This window comes from Zophobas morio, unplaced genomic scaffold (assembly GCF_036711695.1).
Source record: "Zophobas morio isolate AGI-343-1 ecotype UQ-CSIRO unplaced genomic scaffold, CSIRO_AGI_Zmor_V1 ptg000007l, whole genome shotgun sequence".
Taxonomy (NCBI): domain Eukaryota; kingdom Metazoa; phylum Arthropoda; class Insecta; order Coleoptera; family Tenebrionidae; genus Zophobas; species Zophobas morio.
In genome coordinates this window covers 4,602,587-4,624,054 of record NW_026972112.1, presented here as the reverse complement: position 1 = coordinate 4,624,054, position 21,468 = coordinate 4,602,587, and the positions used below count along the sequence as shown (strand labels likewise).

Genomic DNA, 21,468 nt, shown 5'->3' with positions numbered 1-21,468 from the left:
AAAAAAAAGTCGTGTTCTCATTTACAAATATTTTTATTATCATAAAAATAATCATAAATTATTAATACACAGACAGACTCAATGCATAATTGCTTTTTAACAAATAATGAACTAAGTTATTTTTGGCAATATGTACACTTTCCTAATCAGTATTATACACAAAAAAAACACAATACAACAACGAATTATATAAAATTATTTTCATCGGAATGGAACGTGTACCAATTTGGCCAAGTTGATATATACATTTCCTAAATACAAAATAAAAAATAACACACAAATTCGATAACTCATTTACTTAGTGGCACTGGACGAACAAAATAGTTAAATTAAAAGATTCAATCACAGACACGAAAAAACAATCAAAACAAGTTGTTCCGGCAACGACGTTCAACTTTAATTTTTTTGAAAATGTGGAGCCAAGCATGTCATTTGATTTTCATCAATATGAATTCAGTCAAGTTGAAAACATCCAACCCGAAAAACAAAACGAAGCGCAGTTGAATGTTAGGTTAGCTTGGAGAGGTAGCTTATGGAATGACAGCTGACATTGCGCTACAGCTTGGTCGACTGCTTTTTTAGAGTTATTTTGTACTTATCGATACTGTATCATATAAATATAACAGGAAGCATTTACCTTGTAATTGTGGAAAGCATCGCTTGAACGGCGTCAAATAAATATAGAACACACGACGTAAAAAACGGTACCACAAGGATGCTTTCACTTCAACTAATGAGACTATATCTCTTACGGTATATGTACATAAATACTATACAAACAACAATCTTTGGTAAACAAGTATAACATTAAATAATGAGAGAAGATGCTGAAGGGGGGAACGAAACGGCGACAAAAATGCTACGACGAAATATACAAAATAAAAAAAAAATAATAATACTATAAGACAACTGAGATCCAGCGCAACCCGTCAAACATCAAACTGACCTCTGTCCTTACCTACTACTTAGAAAATATACACATAATTATGATTATCACGTGACCAGCGTGAAGTTTGACGCGGTTGCCCGTAAACAATATAAATCAGTCTGTTCAAGGGGAGTAACAGTCAATAAATTAACACAGAAAAAATCTCATCTCGTGAATATTGTCCGGTTACATTAGGCTACTGAAGTTAGAGAGAAATAGATAAAAAAAAATCGAAGCTTCGCTACATACAGTACAGTCGCTCAGAGCTGATACAAACAAGATTGTGACGATCGCACACTACATGTATCACTTTTTCGTGTATCAGCCGAACCTCTCCTTCACCAGAAACATCAACTTCTTCTTTCCCTTATACGCCACCTTCATGTTCTCGATCAACTGGGTGAACTGCGCATGCCCGTCGTGCGCCAGGACGAACGTGTCCCTGGCCTTCGTTAAGAAGTCTATGAAATCGCCGTAGTGCCGCGGCGAGATGTGCGTCAGCCGCGAATGAGTGGTGTTGATGTAGGCGGCGACGGCCGCCTCCAGCAGCTGGCGCAGCGGCGGCCGGTCGTACGACAGCGGCTTGATGCCGGGCGCGCAGCTGCGACTCCGGTGGGGGTGGGAATGGTGCTTGCCGGTCTCGAGCGGCGGCGGGTGCGAGCACGAGATGCCGGGGGCGGTCATGCTACACCGCCGCAGGATGTCGGACAGCACGGTGGCGCACTGCACGTTCTTCACCAGAAGCGGGATCATGTTGGACAGTTCGGTCTTCCCCAGGGAGTGGCTGAGGGCGCACGCCCAGTGGATGTCGTTTATTGCTGGATGGGTGTCCTAGAACAACAACATACAAAATACCTACAAAGATTGATTACAAATCGACTCACCTGATTGTAGGCGAGATGTACGTTCTTCATGGCCAACATGGCAAGTTTATAGGCTCTGGTAGGGTAGCCGCGGTGCTCCATATACCGCGCGATGGTGAACAGCTGCGAGGAGGTCATAATGTGGGAGGCGGCGTCGACGACGATCTGGTAAGCGGTTTCGAAGGCCATGGCTTCGTTCTCACACAACGTCAGGGCATTCAAGGCACAATTTGGAGGGTCCTGAGTGATTTTGCATTAAATAAAGTACTAACGACGCAACGACTCACCTTAGTTGCACATTGCAAAGCGAGCGTTCGCGCACAACCAGACAATTCTTCTTGTTGACTAAAGCTAAGATTAAGACGCATTATGGTACTGTGAGACATGATTGTTGTCGCGACAGGACCGGTAGCTTCAGTTGCTGTGAAGAACTGGTACCAATTCTGCATGATTGAAATTAGGGCGTCCACTCCGACTTCGGTGGCGCAGGTCACGAGCCACCGCACCATCTCTCGGCGCCGCCAATTTAACGACGACAGGGTCATTCTCATCACCTGAGACACAGTGTTAGAAAATTCGGGGTGTGGTGGGCGTTTACTTACCTGCAAACCCAGCTCGAAAGCTACACTTAGTAGAGTCGGATGCCTTGGGCCGTTCTCCGGGGTCGCAAACCGAAACGCATCTTGAGCAAGTTTAAACAAATGGGAAGAACTGTGGATATGCCTTTGGGAAGATTCTAGGACCGTTCTTAACCTCATCACTTCACCTGTTCAAACAAATTTATTTTATCAGTGAACATATTTATTTCAAAATGGTTGTCGACGCAGATGGCTATGAAAATATAGTGATTTTTAAATTATGAAATTCTTGGTTGACATTTCAACTGTCATGTCAGAGACACTAGACCACGGTTCACTAGACCTACTACGTCGATAACCAAATCGTTGAATGGAAGACTCACCTTTTGCCGCACTGAGCATCGTCGAACTGAGCGTGCACTGCTGCGTTTCGATGTGCCCCAACGTGAACCACCTCGGCGACCTGCTCATCATCAACGAGCTGCTCGCGTTCCCACCCAGCGGATCGTCCGAATCCTCGTGTTCTTCCAACAACGGCAACCGCATAGCCCTCAACCCGACCTCGTAAGCCAAATCCGGATAACAACTCAACAACGACAAGAACAAAAATCTCGCGAAAGTGTGCATGGGGATGCTCTCCGGGTGAATCCCGATCCCCAAGCCACTCGTCGGCCCCCCTTCCAGAAGAATAATCGCTTGCCGCCTTAGCACCGCGATCAGACTATTGTCGAGCTCGATTTCCTGCAGCTTCGCTATGAGACGGTCCTCCTGCTTGCAGGCCTTCTCCTGAGCGTACAGCCCCACCGGCATGATCCGCTGCTGGCCCAAACCGATCAAGGCCACTTCGAAAGCCAGCGTTAGGTAGGTCTCCGAGCGGTCTCTCGAGCCCACGACGGGCACGTGGTGATACCTAGGCCGTATGTTATTGTGTTGTTCTTCCATTCCTACTATGTCTAGATAGCTCGGCGTTCGGGGCCTTTGGTCGTCGGGGATGACGGAGGCGTCGGCCAGGGTGTCGAAGAGGCAGCCGATGGGGTCGAGGGGGTGGCCCACCCAACAGTCCGTGTTTGCGGGGGCGGTGATCGACGTGGTGGAACATGAGTGGTTGTTGCACTGACCCGTGCACCTGGAGGTGCACGGCGTCGTCTTGCAACTAGGCTGACATTTGCCATTATTGCTACTGCTACTGCTGGCTTGTTGGCTCTCGTGCCAACGGCGCTGAGCCACCAGCTGTTGTTGCTTCATGGTGCGCACCACGGAGACGGCGAGTCGCAAGGCGGCTTCCATGTGACCGTGGGAACGGAGAGAGTCCACTCGGGCAGCGCAGAGCGGTATCGGTTCTAAATAAAATCGAAATTTTAATCGGTTGCAAAACAATGAGGTTAGAGTGACGAAATTTTATTTTTTTCGGATGACGTCATCCACTTATCGGAGGCCATGAATAAAAATATCAGTGCTTCAGATTTCCTGTTTTAAATTTAGATAAATATAAATTTTACTACTCAGCGACTCAATCTTATAAATTAATTATTTTATAGAAATGGTAAACATGTTAATCGGATAAAACCCCAGTGGGAATTTCGAAACCCGCCGATTATTATTCGCATAATAAACTTAAAAGGGGTTTCAAAGTTCAAGCAGTATAAGCTGTTTGTTTATGGGTCATTATTTCTAAAATTAGACACCGTTTGAAGGTTGCAATGTCAAAAAAATTAAAATTGTGGCAATCGTTTGCCAAGTGCCATTAAAACCGGAATGAACAACAGACAAACGCTGTTTCCTCGATTAATCAGTTTGCATAGCTACATTATTGCGATCATTGTGTTGCGTTTACAGGAAGTTCCATTAAAAAAGCCCTGTTCACTCATTCTTATGGAACCGGAACCGATGAGGTCAATTTAATTCTTACGCAGGTAGCAACCTTTAAGTAATTTAGAGAGATGGAATAAGGTTTAGTACTTCTTGCAACATCAAGTTGCCCATCCCAAGAAAATATCTTAAATGCCAATCACACGCAAACAACATTTACTCAATGACGACTCTATTAGTGAAATTAATTTACTCACCGTGCCACAGGGGTTGGCCTTGAGAATTAAAACTGCCGGAACTCGTAGTGTCAGGAACATGTGAACAATAAGTATCACTAGATAGAATGTTTTTTAAATGCATGTTATCCCAAGACATGCCTACCGCATCTAATGCCCTGGAAACACCAACGTTACTTCCGCCCACACCAATAAACTTACAAAAGTACCTATGAAAAATTGTCCTTGGTAACGCTGGTAAGCTTGACTTAGAATGACTCCCTGATAATCGTAAACGTTTACTATTCCTAGGACTATAAGAACTATCGCCGTCGTCGTCATCCTCCGAACTGTCCGACGAATCATAAGCTGCCCTATTCCTGTCTCTTTCCCTCTCCCTGTCGCGATCCCGTCGATCTCTCCTATCACGTTCTCTATCCGCGTACCTATCCCTATCCCGATCCTGGTAATACCGATCCCTATCTCTGTCTCTATCTCTATTAACGTACTGCAAAAAAACAATGAAAAGTCGCCCATAGCACAAAGTACCAATCGTACCGAATCCCTATGCGAGTGGTTCTCCTGTAACCTAAAGTCTGGATCTTCCGGCGGACACACATCGATCAGTGTCCACTTTTCCAGCAACAACTTCCACTGCTGTTTTTCGTGTTGTGTGCAATTGGGGTTTAGTACGATGCACACCCACAACGAACCCAGCTGATCCCACAGTTGCCTACATTTATCAGTCATTGGTGTACCTTGGTTACGCCACATTTGCAACCTGGGATCGGAAAGGAACTGCTCGGTGATCAACGTCAACATCCTCGCGCCGTTTGAGTCCTGGGCACGCAACATCTCGCGCACCTGCGAAGATACCAAAAAAACTTGTTAAAAATATGTTAAACAATTTTTTTGTTGCATTTGTTGTAGTTCCTTGTTCTTGTTTACTAAGTTGGACATTTACGGTCAATTAACTGTCAAATCAAGTGCTCGCTAGACTAGTTTTTCGTACAACTAGTGACCTATGAAATTTGTAAATGCTCAGATTTGCCGCTTCTTAGTAATAGTTGACATTGTTAAGTTACGATGACATCTGTCACAATTGTCAGTGGCCACTTTGATTTACCTTCGAGAACAACGAGTTGAGTTGTTTGTTGGCGTTGTAGTACCCCCCTTGCGACAGGTAAGATTTGACTTGCTCGCACACTTGTTCTTCGTCTAGATGCCACGAGTGCTCGTCGTCCGCCGAAGCCCCAGCAGTCGGGTCTGGAGCACCAGGAATTTGGTTGATCTCTGAACGCTGCTGGAGGATTTCGTCGGCCAGCTTCTGGGCGGTTGGCAACACTTCCGTGTGGTGCTCCGAGATCAAGTACTGAACGAACTTTTGCAGCTGCTGGCGGTCCATCTGGAGCAGAGTTTCTGGAAGAGGAAACGAAAACGTTAATGGAGGTAACGTATAGATTAACTTAAATAGTCCACTAAAACGGAATCTTCTCATGTTTTAAAAAAAGTAGGGTTAATGTATGTGGAAAAATTCAAACGACGAAATATGAAGCTATTTATTAAAAATACCGAAATAGTTAACAATTTTTATTTCGTACCTTAAATTAGTTCCCCTCACTGTTGATTCAACAAACTTAAAACTAGTGACTAGAAAAGCGCCTCGATTCTATCGAGAATCTATTTCTTCAGCGGCATTAAGCCCAACCCGGTGGATTTCTTCTTCTTAGGACTTGCCTTCTTCTTACTCTTCGCTTTACTCTTCCCCTTTCCCTTCTTGTAACCACTCTTCTTAAAGCGCTTGAAGTTCTTTTTATAACCTCCCGTGGATTTACGTTTAGTACCACCACGCGAACCTTGCGAACTATCGTACCAATCGTCCTCTTCAAAAACACTAGAGTCACTAAACGAAGGCACCGGAGTTTTCAATTTATCTAATTGTTCCCTATACTTGGTCGTTATTTTTAGAAAATATTCACCGAACTTTTCGTAATTGGCTTTCGTTACGTGCTGGATCTTCATAAACTCCTCTTTGGTGTTTGGTAAAACCTCAGACATGTTTTTGATTGCTGATAAATTCATGATGGAGGAGAGCGTGGTGTTGCGTTCCACCGCCAACTGTCTACACTGCTCGAGAAGCTCTTCGTGGCACGACACCCGAATACAATTAATCTTGTAGTTGCTAACAGCCACAGTTTTAGTGGCAGTGGACGTGGAAGGACCCGGACTATCGTCAGAAACCTTGACGACTTTAGCTACAGCGGCCACTTTAGCAGCACCAATCGGAATCGAAATCTTTAAGTCGCTCTGACTGAACGTGTTGAATTTGGGTCCTGATTTGATGTACACGACCGGAAAATCGCCAGTATAGGTACAAAAGTCAGTTAAAATCTTCTTCAAGACTAAGTCGACTAAAATCCTCTGGATATCAGTTCTGTCTAACCCACTCCCGTTACCATAAAATCGGTGTTGGTCGTGTCTCTTATCCAAGATTTTCTTCACCTTGGAACCTTTATACACATCCGCTACGTGAAGCATAGTCACATTTTCAGTCCGCGTCAAATCGTTCACCAACTGGCTCAACTCCCTTGCTTCTTTCGTCACATCAGACAATTTAAACTTGGCCACATTCTCACAATTGTCGCACATCATGTCTTTACTGTCCATACAAATCTTGCGATCGAACTTCTCCCCTAAATGCATGAGTTGTAGGTACCTTCTACAATCAACTGTGTTTTCGCAGAAGGACACCATCTGGTGGAGATTCTCAAAGTGGCCGTCTAAAGTATTACGGTTGACGTTGCGGTCCATTTGCATCAGACGCTTAAGGCGACCTGCGTCAGTATACGCGTAGAACAGGTAAGAGTAGGAAGGTTCGCCATCCCGACCCGCACGTCCCGACTCTTGGTAGAAGGCTTCCACCGACTTGGGTATGGAATTGTGGATGACGAATCGCACGTCCGGCTTATCAATCCCCATTCCGAACGCTATAGTGGCCACAATAACGTGGAATTGGTCCTGCATCCACTCTCTCTGTTGTTTTTCGCGAATTTTATCACTCATTCCTGCGTGATAAGCGCGCGCTTTGATACCCAAGCGACTCAAATCATCAGCGAGTTTTTCGCAATCAGCGCGACACAAACAATAGATGATTCCGGATTTTCGATAGAACTTCGACTTGATCAAATTGGCGACCTCTTCTACAACTTTCTTACCCGCTTTGGGTATAACTTTGTACTTAATGTTAGGTCTGTTAAAACTGCGGATGAACGTTTTTATGTTTTTTAAACTCAAGATGTTGGATACGTCGCCTTGCACCTGCTTGGTGGCAGTCGCCGTGAGACAGATTATAGGTACTTCACTATACAGTTTTCGTAACGAAGACAACTGCTTGTAGTCTGGGCGAAAATCGTGGCCCCACTGCGACAAACAATGCACCTCGTCGATGACAAACCTTGCCAATTTCCCTCTCTGATACAACGACTTGATCATATCTATCACTTTCGCCGAAGCTACCATTTTTTCCGGGGTGAGATACAACAGTTTTATGATAGGTTCGCGCATGTGTAGCTTCTGGTAAATAATCTCTTCATCTGCTTTCTTCACGTCTGAACAAAGATGGGCTGAAGGAATATCCAAAGCGTTTAATTTGTCAACTTGGTCGCTAATGAGGGCTCGTAGCGGCGATATCACTATTGTTACACCGGGCATGAGCATCGCCGGTAACTGGTAACACAAACTTTTTCCGCCACCAGTGGGCATAAGCACGAAGCAGTCGTGCTGAGTCAAACTTGCATTAATTATTTCTTCTTGGTGGGGCCGGAAATGCCGAAGACCGAATTTTTGATGCAGTACTTCGTACATTACTTCGGTGTGGGGGTACTTTTTGCGGAACTCCTCTGAGTTGTCTTTGCGCCCGGAAAAACTCACGCTGTTTAAGGAGACATCGAGGATCTGCGGTTCCGGGGGTTCTGAGGGGGCACTCTGCGAAAAAGGGTCCATGTCGCACGCCAAAAAACTAGCAAACGTTTCGTCGTCCATGTAATCATCTTGACTAAAGTTGGAATGACAGGGTTGCGAGTTTTGGGGTGTCTGTGAATTGGAAAAATCTTGACTAGTACTGGCATCCAGTTGGTTAAAATCAAAATTTTTACTAGATTCGTGTGTGGGTGATCTATTCACTTGTGGTTTTAGTGTTGAGCTCGTGGGGTCGGTTGATTTCTTGAAAGTAAATTTTTTGGTAGCTGGAGTCTTTGGTGTTGTCTCATTGCTACTCAATATTTGGTAAGAATTCTCAAAGGACTCGTCACTGAACGGGTCGGTATACTTTGGATTTTGATTGGCTGAAGTTAAGGCACTTTTCTTAAATTCCAAATTAGTCGAACTACCGTTCGACGTCTTCTTGAATGTAAACTTTGAACTAACGGAAGTTTTTGCTTTGACTTCTTTGCTACTTACTTCACCGGAAGACTTATTTTTCGAGGGTGAAGTGTGTTTCAAGTTAATTTCACCCACGCTTGAATTGTTTTTCTTAAAACTGAATTTCGTGCCCGCGCCACTTTTCCTATCATCAATCTTAAATTCCTCGAAAGAATCTATTTTCGTCAATTTCTGCGGCGCTTTCTCCATTAAACTCAGACTTGTTTTTAGTTTGTTCACATTTTTAAGAATCGTCAATTTCCCGTCATTCGTTTTAGTATGGTTCACATGACCTGTGTTTTCAACCGTCGACTTGATGGCAGCCCCCGTTTGTGGCAACATAACCTCAAAACGCGAATCTTTGTCCGATGGTCGTGGTTCATCTTTCTTCCCCACAATCTCCTTAAAGTTGAATCTTTTCGGCTTGCACAACTTCTGTAAAGCGAACGAGTCGAAAAAGTCCTCGTTTTGGTCACCCATTTTCGAAAAAACTCCGACATTAATAATCACGGGGAACCACTTCGAACACACATAATGGTATAAAACTTGTTATCGTTCATGATAAAGGCACTCCGTTTATCGATAAAACGGTGATAAAGTCGTTAAAAACCCCCGAATTATGTAGAAATTCATCTGATGAGTCAACGGCCGATCATAACCTCAAAATAACGGACAGAGTGGTGGTGTCTAGAGTGACGGCGCGGAAACGTCGCGTTCGTGGCTACAGCGCCAACGGAGCAGGACCGTACTCAGACCCACATTTTTCACACAATCATGAAAAAATTAATGAAAATGATCTCGTCGCTTGTGTGTATTTTCGTACAAACTTGGAGCAACTCATGCCGCTTGTGCGGCTAAAAGCCGCTTCGTGCCAATCGGAATTTGTCTGTTTTTAAGAATTCCGCCGCCCCCGCTCCCTAAATTAAATATTTGCCCATTTTCGAGTGCCGCAACACAATAGCAGCGTCTGAAAAACCCCGTCGTGTTTGTACGGGCCGAAACGCAGCCCTTTAATTTATTTTAAAGGGGATGTTCACCCTCATCTCTCCGTGTGATATCGCGGAATCAGTCGCGTCTAGAGTGGAGAAGCGGCGGTGGCCCGATCAATAAACGCGGGCTCCCTCTCGTTGCAACCTGTATATAGTGTAATATTACAATTTTATAGCAAAACTTTATAGTTTTTGTTCCCCGGGCGCCAAGGCGGCCCCTGCGCCCAGAAAAACTCTGTAATATGAAATCGTTACAGCGGTTGGGCGGAGACTCCTGCCTCCGGTTCGGTTCAGCTTTAAAAAAGGTGTGGTTGCGGCGTATTTATCGCGAGCTGGCTTTAATGGGGGCGCCCGCCGAGGGCCGACAATTGGCGATTTTCGCGAAATGGGTGCACGGCGGCGGCGGCGGCGGCGGGCCCATGGAAAACATCAAAGTTGCTGGCATTGTGAGCGTAATTCAATCAGGCTATTCACCGTATTGAATGGTTTCGTAGCCGCGGGACAGAAATTAATTTATCATTTAAAGCTCGCATTATTCGCGTGGCTTTGTTGCTTTTAATCGTAGGAGAAACGTACGCTGATGAATGGAGAACAAATTGATCGGCGGAAAGAAACGGGGAATTTTTGAATTTCGGATATATGGCGTGTTCGAAGTCCGGGGGCTTTCCGACCGGTTGCCTATTGCGTGGGGCAGCCTGATACGATGTGGCAGATGATGGCTTTGTGGAGTATTCTTGGAAAATTTCTTGTCAACGCGAATTGAGTAATGGGACGGCTACGCCTAATTCTTTCGGGCGCTTATATTTCACAATTACGACACGTCGTAAGTGCCCGAGGGCCCCATTTAACTCGTGGTTATTTTCACCGGTTTTGCCTGCAGATTTGATTGAAATGTCGTCGATGGGTGGAAAGCGACCAGTTTGGTCCGTTATTTTGACGCAACAGTTCAAGGTGGAGTTTCAAATTACCAATAAAAATACCATCAAGACCTTTAGAGTTACGAAACAAATTGGCAAAAATAGGTTACACAGAGAGATACAATTACGGCGCATGGGGTCATGTTACCATTATATTAGTAGTGATGGTACAAAAGCAAAATACTCAACTTGGTTCTTGGGGGGAAAAAAACAAAATTTAGGCGACATCTGAAACGCACTTCTGACCTTGTTTTTTCAAACTTATTTTGACAGTTTTGATATCTTTGATACGGCATGGTTTCAATAATCGAGTCACAATCGCTACTAACTGTACCCATTTAACGTTGTCTGATCGTCACATCTAGAAAAAAGTAGTCTAAGAAATGTAGACCCAAAGTCCATCGCTCTTTATTCAAACTATCACGACTTTGTTGGGTAATAAAGTACTTAGAGAGACGGACATTTTCGTATTCTGCAAGCTGTGAAAAGTCGTGAAAACACGAAGTTAAACACTCGTCCAGTGACCCTACAACAAAAACACGTTTTTCGTCTCGTTCTACCCTAGTATTAACACAGGACGGAGTACAGTCAGAGCAGTATTATTTAATATCGCAATTGCCTTCCATCCAACGGCCGTCCATTTCTGGAACTTACGATTATGACTCCTCTCCACGAAACGCAACCTCCTTATCGAGTCTGGCGCAATTCCTGCCGGCCATCTACGTTCCAAGTAATATGGTAACCAGCGGTCGTAAAATAGCTCCACCTCGTACCGAAGCAAGACGGAATAAAACCATCATTGACATTTCTTCTTAAAATTCATGAAACGACCCCACGACATGTCATATTATGGAAAACCTCCGGAAAACGCGGACCGGACCGAACCGAGGAACATTATAGATATCAGATATACGGCAACTTTCAAATTCAGTTATTACGACTTTTCCAACTTGGCGGTGACAACGTCGTGGATGGAAGCTGGAACTTTTCACAAAGTACATATACATCAGGGGCTCACCTGAAATTGGAACTCGCAGCCGAACGCTCTCCGCATTTCGAATTCTGTAGAGAGACAACGCCACGACATGCTGACACCAGAAGATGTCCTTTGTGTCGCAGCTGCAGGTCACGGAGGTGATTTTGCATCTGGAAAATGGAGCGAGTGTTAAGCGATGGATGCCATAAAGTTTTGACAAGTTTCTTTCGCGAAACTTCCCCAGGAAACAACTAATCGCTGGCTCTTTGCCTCATTTCGGGAATGAAATCGTGCCAAATAAAACAACTGAGAACATGAGGATTTTTTTAAAACTAAGAATGTCTAACGTGATTATAAAAAAGTGTACATCAAGTTGGCTTAAAAATTTTATAAATTTTTGCCGCCTTGTTGTGATGAAATCATGACTAGTTTCGCCTGTCACAAGTAAGAATCATAACCTAACTTTCAGTGTGTTTACTGGCTAGTTTCTGATAGGTATGTAGGTATATTATATAATTGTTATAACACCAAAATCCTCAAATGGTGTTTTTGACGGTATTTTATTTTGTTTATTGAAATGTACACTTTTTATGTTTCAATCATTAACTACTAAGACAATTGCCGCCACTGCATGTCAGCCTCAGATCCTGGACCCGACAGCAGGCATCCAGCAGTTTGAAACTTCCTTACCTGTCAAAACTCACAGACACTTTGAATTTCTGAGGTGGCTCCTGAGCTCCACAAGGCAACGTCGTCTGAAGGGGCAGAGTACGGGACGCGGTCACAATGCCGCTCAGGTGAAATCCTGCAAGCAAAAAACCACATAATAATTTTTCTTTTAGAAATGGGAATGTTGAAAGCGTGTTTACTTTCATGTGTGCGCATTTAATTCACTCATACTCGGTCAGTATGTCAAAGATAACATCATGTAAAGCAAGTTGACGTAATTAAATTACGCGACGGTACGATGTCGAAAAAAAGTTCAATGTCGGAGCGAATCCGTGAAACGCGGTTGTGAGAGAATGAGCGAGGGAGAGAGAGAAGAGAGTGGCAAACACGCGAACCGCGGGGTCAATTTAAAACAAATTACGAAATAATTTGCATGGTTTTCTTCCCCTCGGTTCGATAGAGGGAAGTTTTAGGGCCGCAGCTGGAAGATGGCGCTCTATCCGGACCGGCGGAGCGATACCGAGAGCATAATTAACACGTACGAAAGATAAATAACTGAAACACGACAAGGCAGCTGTAAATGCAAGAAATGTGCATTCAAATGCACTTTTTAAATTTACGATTACCTAAGGTTGGAAAATTCGAGGAAAATTAATATAGGTCGCGGTTTACGGGTGTTAAACAACACTGTGCATTGTTTTAGACGTTCGTCTGCCAAATTTTACTACCAATCAATTTCAGCTTAGACGCTAATCATCTCCAACATGTCTGCCAACCCGTTTTAATATTTCGTTAGCTCTACCAACAATAACCACTACGTGCTCTAGCCACGGACATGTTTCTCACATTATGCAAAGCCACTTCTTCAAACCATTTACCAGCACGTTAGCATGTCCAGGTTTCTGGAAAGGTCCCACAATGGCTGTACGCCGCAACTGTAGGTCAAGAGATCATGAGAAAGAAACCCAGAGGGTTGTCATTCAAGGTCGGCCGCTGCCAATGGAGATGCCCAAAACGGGATAGTGACCGAGGCTGTAAAATGGAATGCGGTTCGGAAGGGTAACCGGAGAAGAATTGCGAAATCGACCAATTTCCATTGTTGAAGACAGACTCGCTTTTACGCAGGTAATCGCTTTGGTGCTAGACAGAAACCGCAAAGAATGAGTAATAACAAGTTGTCGGAATGGACTGGATGGACGTGCAAATTATAGATAAAGCACAGCGAGTTCGTATGCTTTAGGTGATTGTAATACATCAAAGCGTCCAGGTGATTAATTTGGACTGTTTCGGAGTGGAAAATATGGTGGAGAGGCCATTAATGACTCTGTCTAGGTTATAGGTGAGGTAATGGAGTTTGATGGGCGATGGATGGAGGTGCACGAAGTAAGAAGGCAAGCGGTATCGTGCGAAACACGTCTAGAGAGCAAAATATACAATTTTTTAGGGTAGTTCAAATCCAGCAATATATTATTATCAAAACTGCAGTCAACCTTTGCCTGTACACTACACACAAATGTCAACAATGCAGAGCGCCACAACCTTCTGACTAAATTAACAGGGAAGGAGAAGTAGTGCAGAAAATTATTAGTCAATACATCCTCAACAAACTAGTCTTTCAAAAGCCTGCATTCTGTACAATAAATTTCTGTCTGATTATTTGTGACTTCTAGTGACACGAATTGAGTTAAGTAATGAAATTTTTTTCACAAAAAAATACATATATACAATGTTGATAAAACACATCAAGATGTTTTACCCTTTGTCTATTCCATATACTTGAGATAAAAGAGTGTGTATTCTGTGATGTTAGGCAGCACCAAAATGGCGAGTTTTGTTGTTTAACATAATTTGTAAAACTGAATATCCTCATAATTTTGAATAATTAAATAATCAGAAAAATTTATTTTTAAAGTTTATTGTTAAATATGTCCATATTATATCGTCCTGTGTCATACTTAGTGTGTATATTCCGTGAAAGTAGTATTTTATATTTGAACATAAGGGTTACATATCAAAAAATTGATCTAAAGTTATACAGAAAGAATTCTCGCCCCTAAAGCGCAGTCAATAAATTTCTTAGATAAATTGCTAGATTTAATTCTGCGAATTTTTTTAATGATAATATCTATAAATTAAAATAAAAATTGGGGTGGATTTTTAAACCACAATCACAGGAGTTTGATAAACATACATAAATATTTACACTTTTTAGCAGAGACAAACACCTTATTTGACCCTTCATTTGACAGTTATTTAATCGTAATTGTCAAACTGTTGCCAACAACATGCACAAAGCACAAAAATTCTGCAAGATTATATATACAGAATTAACTTCCCTTGCCACTAAAGCACATTTAAACAAATCCAGTTTCTTATGTAACTTACAAAATTTGATTCTGAATTTCTTTTTGATGTTAAAATAAAAATTGATATGGATTATTATTCAACAGCGTAAAAAAACATGTTAAAACACCAAAATCCTCAAATCCTCAAAACAACATAATCCTCGAATTCTCAAAACAATACTCAAATCCTCAAAACACTCATAATCGTCAAATTCTTAAAACACCGTACTCCTCAAATCCTCAGAACACCGTAAACCTCAAATCCTCAAAACACCGTAATACTCAAATCCTTAAAACACCGTAATCCTCAAATCCTTAAAACACCATAATGCTCAAAACACAAAAATGCTTAAAACACCATAATGCTCAAAACACAATAATGCTCGAATTCTCAAAACATCATATTCCTCAAATCCACGGAACACCGTAATCCTCAAATCCTCAAAACACCGTAATACTCAAATCCTTAAAACACCGTAATCCTCAAATTCTTAAAACACCATAATGCTCAAAACACAAAAATGCTCAAAACACAATAATGCTCGAATTCTCAAAACATCATAATGCTCAAATCCACAGGACACCGTAATCCTTAAATCCCCAAAACACCATCATTCTTAAATCTTCGAAACACCGTAATTCTCAAATCCTCAAAACACCGTAATGCTCGAATTCTCATAACATCATAATCCTCAAAACACCGTATTTCTCAAATTCTCATAACACCATAATGCTCAAAACACCATAATTCTCGAATTCTCAAATCATAATCCTCAAATCCTCAAAACACCATAATCCTCGAATTCTCAAAACACAATAATCCTCAAATCCTCAGAACACCGTAATCCTCAAAACACCATAATCCTGAAATTCTAAAACATCCTCAAAACACCGTCATTCTCAAATTCGCAAAACACCATAATCCTGAAATTCCAAAAACATCCTCAAAACATTATAATCTTCAAATCCTAAGAACATCGTAGTCCTCAAATCCTTAAAACGCCATAATCCTCAAATCCACAGGACACCGTAATCTTCAAATCCTAAGACACCGTAATTCTCAAATCCTCAAAACATCGTAATGCTCGAATTCTCATAACATCATAATCCTCAAAACACCGTATTTCTCAAATTCTCATAACACCATAATCCTGAAATTCCAAAAACATCCTCAAAACATTATAATCTTCAAATCCTCAGAAGACCGTAGTCCTCAAATCCTTAAAATGCCATAATCCCAAATCCTCAGAACACCGTAATCCTCAAATTCTCAAAACATCATAATCCTCAAATCCACAGAACACCGTAATCCTCAAATCCTAAGACACCGTAATTCTCAAATCCTCAAAACACCGTAATGCTTGAATTCTCATAACATCATAATCCTCAAAACACCGTATTTCTCAAATTCTCATAACACCATAATGCTCAAAACACCATAATTCTCGAATTCTCAAATCATAATCCTCAAATCCTGAAAACAACCTAATCCTCGAATTCTCAAAACACCATAATCCTCAAATCCTCAGAACACCGTAATCGTCAAAACACCATAATCCTGAAATTCTCAAACATCCTCAAAACAACGTAATTCTCAAATTCTCAAAACACCATAATCCTGAAATTCCAAAAACATCCTCAAAACATTATAATCTTCAAATCCTCAGAACACCGTAGTCCTCAAATCCTTAGAACGCCATAATCCCAAATCCTCAGAACACCGTAATCCTCAAATGCTCAAAACATCATCATTCTTAAATCTTCGAAACACCGTAATCCTCAAATCCTCAAAACATCATAATCCTCGAATTCTCAAAACATCATAATCCTCAAAACACCATAATCATCAAATCCTCAAAACACCGTAATCCTCAAATCCTCAAACCACCATAATCATTAAAACGTCAGAACACCGTAATCCTGAAAACATCATAATCCTGAAATTCTCAAACATCCTCAAAACAGCGTAGTTCTCAAATTCTCAAAACACCATAATCCTGAAATTCCCAAAACACCATATTCCTGAAATTCCCAAAACATCCTCAAAACACTATAATCCTCAAATACTCAAAACAACGTAATCCTCAAATTCTCAAAACACCGTAATCCTCAAATCCTTAGAACACAATAATCTCAAATCCTCAGCACACCGTAATCCTCAAATTCTCAAAACACCATAATCTTCGAAGTCTCAAAACATAATAATCCTCAAAACACCATAATCATCACATCCTCAAAACACCGTAACCCTCAAATCCTCAAACCACCATAATCCTTAAATCCTCAAAACATCGTAATCCGCAAAATACCCTAATCCTGAAATCATCAAAACACCGTAATCATCAAATCGTCAAAACACCATAACCCTCAAATCCTCAGAACACCGTAATCCTCAAATCTTCAAAACACCATAATCCTCAAAACACCCTAATCCTCAAATCCTCAAAACACCGTAATCCTCAAATCCTCAGAATACCATAATCCTCAAATCCGCAAAACACAATAATTCTCAAATTCTCAAAACACCATTTTATTTATTTTTTGCTTAAACCACAAAAAATGTAAGTCTTAGTAATTTGTAATTAAATCAAAACAGAATACACTGCCACACAAAAAAACCCGGACACTTGAATATTTGTAACTTTACGCTAATGTTTAGTATTATAACTTTCTTTGTTTTGTTTTTTTTTCTGTTTTCACATAAGTTGTGTTTTCTATTAGTGAATACATTAAATGTTTAGCTTTTTGGAAAATTTTCAACAAGAACAAAAGTTCTATCAATCGTAAGTAATCACAAAAAATACAAGTGTCCGGGTTTCTTTGTCTAGCACTATACATTTGAGTAATTGCAATTCTTAACTTTAAAGTACTTCTTTCTAATTTGACGGTATTTCAAACAAGGAAATTTCTTTCGAAGTAGTATTATTTTTTTTTTTTTTTAATTGACATAAGGGGATAAAAAAAAGAAGTGTAGGACGTAGTGCGTAGCTCAATTATTTCTTAGATAACTGTCACAGTCGTTGTCACAAATTGAGGTTAAACCATGGCCGAGTAGTATAAAGATCATGGCCTGTCCAAGGGTACCATACGTGCTGCCATCTATTAATAATTCAAAAACGACAAAAGAATTATTAACACTTTTTGAAAGGCACAACCGAAACAAACGACCATTACACGTTTTGAAGTCTCATAATGTCAAATCAAATTAAAATTTTGCTAAATTATTAAGTGTAATTATTAATAGATGGCAACACTTATGGTACCTGTTGGACGGGCCATAATCTTTATACTAGTCGGCCATGGTTAAACTTATTACTACGTCTTTCACATCTTTTGTTTCCAGAGCCGCCTCTTATGTCAAATTTCAAAAACTATACGATACATGCTTTCATTTTTTTCAAAATATAGTATTTGTCTGTGTATTTGACGCCTCCTACTGACTAGGTGTTACAAATGACAATTTGACAATCGTAAAACGTTTTCAAAATTTCAGAGTAGTCGGTTTTACAGTTTCTACATTACACGTGAAATATTGGAATTGAAATGTCCAAAGTAAAATCGCAAAGGCGGATTAATAAACCACAAGTATAGAAATATTTTATTTCATAGGATTTAAATGGGATTTACTTTGTAAAACTTGAAACGACATTTAAATTGTTGCTGAAGATGACCAGACAAATTTTGTTTAGTGCAAAAAACACCAAGATTTCATAGCAATCAATCCAGGAACTTTATTTAAAAAATTATGATTCTAAAAAATCGCCAACAGATGGAAACAGGAGACCTTTGAAATTATGTTGGCAACACAAACGCCTTCCTTGCTTTTCTGCCCAAATAAAGTGTCAAATAGCTGTAATACCAACATCATTATTTTAAAAATAAATTTCCTGGCAGACTAGGTATATTCGATCATAAAGTCGCGATCTTTTCTATAGAACCACTCCCTAGTGTAAATTTTCAAAATTTGTTTGGTGTAAGTGACCTTGACGGGTTTCTAGGGGAAAACATATGTGTCAAAAATTTGACAGGTTAGATGGCCCCATTGTCAATGTAGATACAGTCGTCGGCATTTCGATTTAACCACTCCCTAGTGTAAGTTTTCAAAATTTCGCTGGTGTAAACGGCTTTCCGTACCTTTTTAGAGAGAAAATGGCCGACGATTAATGACATTAGTTACTTTTTCTTGACATTTGTTTGATCGCCGTCTTACAAGGTTCTGTGCTTACAAGGCGACGGCTTATTAATTAAGGGGCTCTTTTATGTGGGTTAGAGGTTAGGGTACGCATTTTCAGTGCACATACACCGACATTATCAAACTGTGGAATCGAAAGTGCAGTATAAATCTGCACTGCCACAATTGATGGTGTAAGCAGTTAACAGTTTACCATCTCGTTAACAAAAGGTGGACATCAATAAAATGGGCAAGTACGACTCAAAGGTATAGTGAAAATTGGAACTTTTATTTGTATTTTTACCTATCTATGTACAAGGATGGTGCACGAAGAATGACCACATGACTGGCAGTTCGTATTAATATTTCCATCAGTCTTATTTGTGCTGCCATGGACGATACTGACTTATGGCTTGGTTCTTCTGAATCACAGAACTCTGGTGCTTGTACTAATAATGCATCATTAGAAGATTTACACATTTTAATGAAATGTTACCAGAACTGTTGAGTATTTTGAGCCCACTGTATACAAATAAATATGAGAAAATTGTAGGTTATAATTTATAAGAAACTACATGAAGTATTTAAAGAGATAAAGCGTGAAGCAAAAGCAAGTGATGTAAAGAAGCAGATCAATTCACTAAGGTTGAATCACAAGAGGGAATTAAATAAAATGAAATGTTCTAAATGTGATAGAAAGACAATTCTCAATGAACATAATTTATAGGGACATAAACAGTAGTCTCAACTGTTACAAATCAGTGTATTGTCAAAAACTTTGACAATGGAATAAAATAGGAACAACTAACTAACTCATTAATACAATAATTGTTAAAAGGTGTGACATTTATTTACTTAGCAAGGTAAATTAATCATCTATTACCTCTACGATAATTGTTTCTATATCATTCTCTGCATTCATCCACTCACACATCTCAACATCATCTACACAAAGCTGCTGGCCTTCTCTAATATTGCCTTGTGTTTCATTCATACTGGTTTCAGGATCCATACTTACATTTAATGTTCTGTTGGCTAATACATCATCCTGCATAATATCACTTATACTGTCTGATTCATCTGAACTTAAATCAGATTCACTATCAGATTCTCCAAGTGATATTATGACAGGAGGAATATCTTTAACACTGGTATTACCCATCATTCTTTGCCAATCATCCTTGATAATATTTTCACAGTGGATTATACTTGATGTCCACATCTCTGGTGTATATTTAGACATAACTTCAATCCACAAGTGCTTGATTTCCGATTTTTAGAAGACTGCTTCAAGATGTGTTTGTTATAATATGGTTTACAGAATCCCCATACCATTTCTATAGCATTATAGTGGCAGTGATATGGAGGTAAACGTAAAACTTCAATATTACTCTTTGACAACAATTCATCAATCTCATATTTACGAGTTGATCGTAAAAGAGGTTTGATAATATCCCAAAGCTGTTTTTTTGTCAAATTATCGCCAAAAGGATTTTTTTTGTGCAAGCCAAAATTTTAATTTTGATTTAATCCAAGACAAACGAGGCAATTGTTCTGCTAACACCGAATGATAAGGTGCATTGTCCATGATGATAACAACCTTACCGTTAATAAAATTAACAGATGGAATTAACTGTGTTTCCACCCATTGCCTGAACAATTGCCCGTTCATAGTCTTATGATAGTCCCTGCTATCATTATTGCTATCTAAAAATAGCAAGCAGTTTTCCAAAAAACCAAATTTACCCCCTGCATGAAGTATGGTAAACCTTCTACCCTCATTCATTACTATTTTCGCAGGCATGCCTCTCCGATCACTCTCATGCACCCATCTTCTTACTGGTACACCATGCTGATACACCCACGTCTCGTCTAAATAAACAAATGTCACATCTTCTTCCATTAACTGTATGTAACGCCTTAAAAAATTAATTTTTAATCCCTGTAAGCGGGGCGACTCAATTATAATTTTCCTGTTTTCAACTTTTTTAAAATTGTAACCCATGGATTTAATAACCCTTCGTAGAGTCCGGATACTAGCGTTGTAATTAAGATTTTCTGTGGCAAAATTAAATAAATCCTGAATTGTAAAAAACTCATTCTGACGATTTTTTTCAAATATATGAAAGTTTAGGTCTTCTTTGAATTCAAAATCCGTAAACCATTTTGACTTCTTTCGTGGGGAAGGTCTAGGATCTTCGGGAAGTTGTCCGGATTTGTGTTGGAGTAAAAGCGTTCTTATTTGACATCTTGAACACTGCAGGAAAATGAGCTGGTTAATAATAGGATAAAAGGATGTTACTGAGTCACTGGTTGGTGTGAAAAATGGACAAGGTGAACTGTGTGGTGGACAAGTAACGTTGGAAATGTTATAGTTACTACCAAGATTTCGTACTGAAAAAATATTCGCCAGTCGTAACTCGTGTTCACGCTGGGAAGACGAAGGATATGCCCGTTGAAACTCTTCGTAACATTTTACAATAGCAGCTTTTATTTGTTTCTTGAACAAAGTTCGCGTTCTTGGCTTCATAATAATTATTTTCAAATTGAAACGCTCTCTTTTTGAATTTGAAGCACGCTGCGCTAGTT

At 40.4% G+C, this 21,468-nt stretch overlaps 1 protein-coding gene and 1 long non-coding RNA gene across 4 annotated transcripts in view; one reads left to right on the top strand and one right to left on the bottom strand.

Moving 5' to 3' along the window:
- Positions 1–14: 14 nt before the first annotated feature.
- LOC135124292 (zinc finger SWIM domain-containing protein 5-like) overlaps positions 15–21,468 on the bottom strand; it is a 132,564-nt gene continuing 111,110 nt past the window's right edge. The window contains exons 2-12 of one of the 3 annotated variants that reach the window (XM_064049251.1): positions 12,385–12,499; positions 11,737–11,864; positions 5,520–5,812; positions 4,952–5,257; positions 4,624–4,901; positions 4,436–4,572; positions 2,753–3,709; positions 2,394–2,557; positions 2,079–2,345; positions 1,813–2,031; positions 15–1,759 (exon numbers count right to left, since the gene is read on the bottom strand). In XM_064049251.1, the coding sequence (XP_063905321.1) occupies positions 1,250–1,759; positions 1,813–2,031; positions 2,079–2,345; positions 2,394–2,557; positions 2,753–3,709; positions 4,436–4,572; positions 4,624–4,901; positions 4,952–5,257; positions 5,520–5,812; positions 11,737–11,864; positions 12,385–12,499 (3,374 nt within the window). In that variant the 3' untranslated portion in view covers positions 15–1,249. Of the gene's footprint in view, positions 1,760–1,812; positions 2,032–2,078; positions 2,346–2,393; positions 2,558–2,752; positions 3,710–4,435; positions 4,573–4,623; positions 4,902–4,951; positions 5,258–5,519; positions 5,813–5,994; positions 9,600–11,736; positions 11,865–12,384; positions 12,500–21,468 lie in introns of those variants that run through there. The other 2 variants (XM_064049252.1, XR_010279779.1) reach the window with 2 other exon arrangements.
- LOC135124036 (uncharacterized) lies at positions 18,769–19,520 on the top strand. Its single transcript, XR_010279746.1, has 3 exons — positions 18,769–19,146; positions 19,199–19,382; positions 19,433–19,520. It is a non-coding gene; the product is annotated as an uncharacterized LOC135124036 (long non-coding RNA).